Source organism: Chaetodon trifascialis, chromosome 17, assembly GCF_039877785.1.
Source record: "Chaetodon trifascialis isolate fChaTrf1 chromosome 17, fChaTrf1.hap1, whole genome shotgun sequence".
NCBI lineage: Eukaryota > Metazoa > Chordata > Actinopteri > Chaetodontiformes > Chaetodontidae > Chaetodon > Chaetodon trifascialis.
Window position 1 is genome coordinate 17,038,175 of NC_092072.1, and position 5,595 is coordinate 17,043,769.

At 45.9% G+C, this 5,595-nt stretch overlaps 1 protein-coding gene across 1 annotated transcript; it reads right to left on the reverse strand.

Moving 5' to 3' along the window:
* Nucleotides 1-704: 704 nt before the first annotated feature.
* On the reverse strand, nt 705-3,501 carry sync (syncoilin, intermediate filament protein). Its single transcript, XM_070985235.1, has 5 exons — nt 1,911-3,501; nt 1,612-1,826; nt 1,299-1,506; nt 1,058-1,182; nt 705-980 (listed from the first exon to the last, which is right to left on the reverse strand). The coding sequence occupies exons 1-5, from the start codon at nt 3,435-3,437 to the stop codon at nt 932-934; spliced, it is 2,124 nt and encodes a 707-aa protein (XP_070841336.1). The 5' UTR covers nt 3,438-3,501; the 3' UTR covers nt 705-931.
* Between the last annotated feature and the right edge of the window lie 2,094 nt (nt 3,502-5,595).

Below are 5,595 nucleotides of genomic sequence, written 5' to 3' on the forward strand. Positions count from 1 at the left end.
TACTCTATGTTTTGTCAGCATTTTAAAGCGTCACTTACTTTGCTTGTTCATAGGTTCAGCCTACGTTTACACGTAGCAGGGTATTTTGGAAAACGGGCATTTTGGCCCCTCCGTTTTTAAAAATAAGATCATGCACACAACATCGTTTTCAAAAATGTCGTTTACATGAACCCAGATAAACACGCCGTCGAGCGCATCATAACTATGCCAAACCTATGGGTGCGAGTAAGTATTCTTTCACATGTTGTGACATTTCGGAACCTAAAATGTCGTTTAACCCTGTTTACACACCGACAAATAGCCAACATTTTCAGAAATCTCCACTTTGGCCAGAGTTTTTAAAAATGATCGTTTTCCGTGAAAGAACTCTGCGTGTAAATGAGAGGCCAAACCGCATGAAAACATATGCGTTTTCCCTAAGTGTTAACGGGGTCTCATTGTCCTATTCAGCTTGAAGTGTTTTTAAACAACCCTAAATAATCCTTTTAGTCAGAGAGTCGGTTGTGCCTCATGACACTTGGCTCAGACCTTTTTATGTGTTGGTTGTGACGTCTCGGTACTTTCCTGTCTGCCAAACATACTCACTCTATTACTCCGTGCCGTGTCCCACTGTTTAGTTCTCCAGCCGCGTTGACCTTATAAGTACATGAAACCCCTCTCTGCTCTTCGTGCAGCAGCGCTAACCCGTCAGTCATGCTCAGGTTGCAGTGAACACAAAAGCTTTATTCATAACAAAAACCTTTCTACAAGCAGTATAGTTCATCTTTACAGACTGTTCTAAAATTCTTGTCAAGCCTTTTTCTCAGCATCAGCATGTCTCTTAGTATGTGTAAAGTGCATTTATGAAATCGTGGGAGTTCACTATTTTGCAGTAAAAAATAATAGTTTAATTAAATCACGGAACTCCTTTTTTTAAGTCGAGAACAGGCAATCATGTTTTCTCCTCTGCACCACACTTGTTATGTTCCTCGATGGCCGCCCTGTAAGGAAAATGATTTAATTAGAACTCTTCCTGAAGGCTTTTTCAAATTCTACAGAATAGATGAACATATCTTACCTGTACAGGAGTAGTTGTTTAGTTAGGCTGTCTCTCAGCTCCTCTATCTCTTTGGTTTTTCTCTTCTGAATGTTTAACTCTGTCTTCAGCTCTCTGCTGCTCTCCTCCAGGCAGTACACTGTCTCCTGTAACAATGGTGTAGCTTTATTGCTTTGCCTTTGATGGATGACCAGCTGAAGGACTGGCTTCAGTCTCTTTTTGCCTATTTTGCATGTCCCCCCCAACCTGCCATCTTTCTTACCTTGTACTGCCCTACATCCTCTCTCCTCTGTCCATAAATTAGTTTCAGTTTCTCCTCCAAACAAGCCCTCTGGAGCTTCAGCTTTTGGATCTCCTCCTTCAGGGGTCTCAGCTGCGCCCTCAGCTCCTGGGCCTGCTCTTTGGCTTTCACCAGGGCTCCAGCTGTTACCTCCCTCCTCTTCAGCATCGCCAGCAAAATGGGTTCATACCTGGCCAAGACAGCCATTGACAATAAGACAATTGAGAATAATTACTGTGACCAAATACAAATGTAATTTTTAGTCAGCAAAACCAGTTGTAGACAGTGAGAGCACCTGTCTTCCAGCGCTTTGAGCCCACCCTGCAGATACTGCTGGATGTCCTCACAGGAGTGCCTCCTGCACTGGGTCAGCTCGTCCTGGGTGCTGGCCGTCTGACTGGAGCTCTGGGCGTGAAGTTCTGTTTGAAGGACTAAGAGCTGTTGCTGTTGGACTGTCCTGAGCTGGGAGCCCTCCTCTGTCAGCTGGAGGACCACTGACTGCAGCTTCTCCTGAAGGACAAAGAAAAAGTTTCATGCGTAAGTCTCCTTAGAAATATAATGAACTGACAATGGTTTCCTTGAGGAGTTTCTTACCTCTTCCCTCTTCAGCAGCTCCACCTCGCGGTGCTGGGTGTTCAGGGACAGCTGGTTTTGAGCACAGTCCCTCGCCACGGTGAACAGCCTCCTCTTCAGCCTCCTGAGTTCCTCTTGCAGCCCCTGTCTCTCCAGGTTCACCTTCCACATCCTTCTCTCCTCCTCTGCTCTCTCCTCCCTGAGGCTCTGAATCTCCCTCTTCCTCTCCTCTCTTCTCCCCTCTTCCTCCCTCTTCAGCACATTCATCAACTCTGCCACTTTGCTGTCAATTGGCTCCTCTGTCTCCCCTTCTTCTCTATCTTTCTTCCCTCTCAACTTCAGCACCTCCACCAGCAGTTCCTCCCTCCTCTTCTCTAACTGCTGTACCTCCTCTATGCACGCCTCCATCTGAGACCCCACTGTGCCTAGGTCATTCATGCCAGATCTCAGATCAGTGGTGTTCATCTTGGTCTCCTGTCCCTCTTCAGCTGGCAATTCAGCGTTGTCTACTTCAATCCCAGTTACGTCTCCATTCGTGTCTTCATTAGTAGAAATATATCCTGTGTTTGTCGCCTCGCAGTGCATTTCTGATGGCATTGATGGCTCTGAAATGCCGAACTGAAGGTCAAGAGTGTTTGTTTTCACATTCCCTTGCCTTTCTGCTCTTTCCATTGAGAAGCCACCCATATTGTCACAGCTAAGCACATAATTCTGCTGACTTCCATTTGTTGCTGAACCTTCTGTCGCCTCATGTCTGTTTTCCTTGGAAACTTCACCGCCAACTGCATGTTGACCAGCCCAGGATTCAAATTGCATCGGCTGGGCCTCCAACTTCATTGGCCTCTCTTGCTGAATGGGCACCAGCGTTGCACCCCTACAAAGATGAGGACTCGTACTGATGTGTACATATTCTTGGCTTCCATCGGCAGCCCAGTCTTGAGGCTCAAAGTCCATCCCAGCCTCATCCATACAGCTCTCCAGCATGGCCAACATCCCCAACAGCTGACCCTCATACTCCACCATGCTGTCACTGAGTTTGCTACCCGCTGAGGTTAGAGGCATTTCTCTCTGGCGAGAAGCATCTGTGGTGGCTCCACACCTTTTGATGATGGCGCCCAAGCCTTGTGACGGAGCTTGTGCTTGCTGGTCTCCTGTTCCAGTCACATCCATGTGTGTGTCAATATAGCTTGTGGAGAGATATGCTTGGGGAACAATGCTGCTTTCTCCATAGCTCTCCTCTGCGTTGTCCTCTTTGCTATGGCAATGGGTTGATTCAGTCAGGCTTGTTTCATTGTAACTTGCTGAGAAGTGAGAGCCAAAAGGAATACCGGTTAGCTCCTCACAGCTTTTCAGTAACTCATCCATCTCCTGTAAGTATGGCTTAATCAAAGCCGACTGATTCAGCTGAGTTCCTGTAAAGGTGAGTCCAGATTGTCCTGTGTTGCATTCTCTTTGTTCCATCAGGGTTATGTCCGGATCCGCTTCCTCCTCTTTAATGAAAAGAGGTTCAAACCTAGGAGATGAAATGTTATCATCCAGGTCCTCCATTGGTTTCGCCTAATTCTTGTAACCACTTTCGACGTAGCACTCCCCTTTACATCCGGCTCATCCCCTGACAAAATCCAATTTGTATGTTAGACAGTGTAGTTGATGCATATTTAGCATGATAGCTGTAGTTGTTGACATTCGTCTTGCATGTCACAAATATCAGGGCTGCCCTGCATTGATGACAAGTCAACAGAGGAGTTCAATTAATATCTTGGCCAGATGTCTGCATAAGCTATGTTGTTGTCATTAGCGCATACAGGCATGTAGAGCTGTGCAAGCAGTCACTTCAGCAGACGGTATGCTACCAGCAGCTGTCCCACTAGTGTGGATGCCCCAAGGACCAACTGACTGCTTGGCAATGATCAGACATACACACCTCAAACAAGTCTCTTCATGCATTCACATGAACACTGCAGCAGCATTGGTGTAAACACACTCAAAGGTCTTTTGTCTGAAGCTCCAGCAAGTGGTATTACACAGATTACATTAGAGAGGAGATTATCATAACATGTCATTGTGCCGACGGATGGGCATTTGCACTCTCCCCTGGTGGATAATGTAGCTGTAATTACACCCTTCAAGGTGTTTGCCAAGGCTGGCCAGAGACTCCCTGAGAGTAAATTGATCAAAATGGCCCAATGCTGTCACTGGCAGAGGTTAGTAATGTAGGCAGGGCATGGAAAACAAGTGTGACATTCATTTGATAGCTGCAGTCCCCTGGCCAAAACCTCCTTGACTGATTTTTTTCAAGACACAGCTCCAGCGTTTGTGTTAAACTAGGTCAGATACAAAAATGTCCAGCACCAGCAACTCGCTTCTGTGTGACCCCACTGCTTAAGGACCTGAGAGCGTTGTGCCGTGCATGGCTGACCAAAGCCCCCGGGAAGACATGACAGTCAGCAGCTGTCTTGCTGTAGGACAGGCATGGGCACAAGTCACATTCCTTTAGACTCCACCACCCAAAGACAGCGCTGGCCTATATTTGCTGAGCATTCTGAAAATGTACTTTTACATTTAACATGAAAAACAAACTTTCCTCCAAACTTCATGTGACGCACGTTTTGTTTTTCAACTGCAAAATGAGTTCATAGAGTTAGCCTTCTGAAAGATTCTTGAGAGCGGTTCGAATGCTTTGTTTCTTCAGGGTTTTCCATTCAAATTTGATCAATGTCAATTACAGAAACCGCCACACGCAAATATGAGATATAATTGCACTTACTTCTTTGTGTGCTTGTTTCCTCTGGCCTTACGCGTTATCCTCAGGATCAATCCGTTAGAAATGAGTTGTGGTTCAAACGACAAAGCAAAGTGAGCGGGAGCAGTGTGTGCGGATGAACTGAGGGGTGGAGGGGGGGTGGTAGAGACAGTTGACCCAGCCTCTCTCTCAGTCAGTGTGCTGCTATGTGTGACCATGACTACCTCAGATCTGTTTGGGTTTATTAATAAACACTGGGCTGGGAGAAGAAGCCACAGCAGGCTGGTTCAACATCAGAGAGTTAAAGGATTTGCCAAAATAAGCCTCTACAGCTGATTGCCATATGTTGTTTACAACCAGTTTATCTCATTTTATATTTATTGGAACAATTTATTGCAACAACCTCCCTGAAAGGTTGGCGTGTTTTTATAGTCAGAAAACTTGCATTTTCATGAATTAAGTGACTTTATACGAGCAGTACAAAGTACAATTGAAAGTACAATTACACTAAATTTCATTAGTTTTGAGAGAAGCTTGATCGGCTCATCACTTATATGAGTAGAACTTGTTGCACACACAGACATCTCTCAGTTTATACTTCTGTAATTCCAGGTTGACTGATGGAGTCACAGCTGGGTGCATTAATTATGGCTGTTGAGAGGCGGGTGTGTGTTTATGATGAAAGAGAACATGGCTCCAGGATTCCAGCCGTGCCTCCTCATTATCGAGAAGACTTTAAATAGCTCCCTGCACTTTTCTGTCCGCTTCCCATGGGAGGATTGGTTTTCCCCTCAACTTTTGACCCTGACAATGGACCACAGGTGGTCTTCTGTAGTCTGAGGAGAGGGCAGAGAGGATGAGGCAGGGCGGTAAAAGACATGAGAATTTGTAGCAGGAGCAGAAGAAAAGAAAAGGTTCCAAGGAGAGAGGAGGAGGAGGAGGCGATGGAGAGGGTGGAATGTT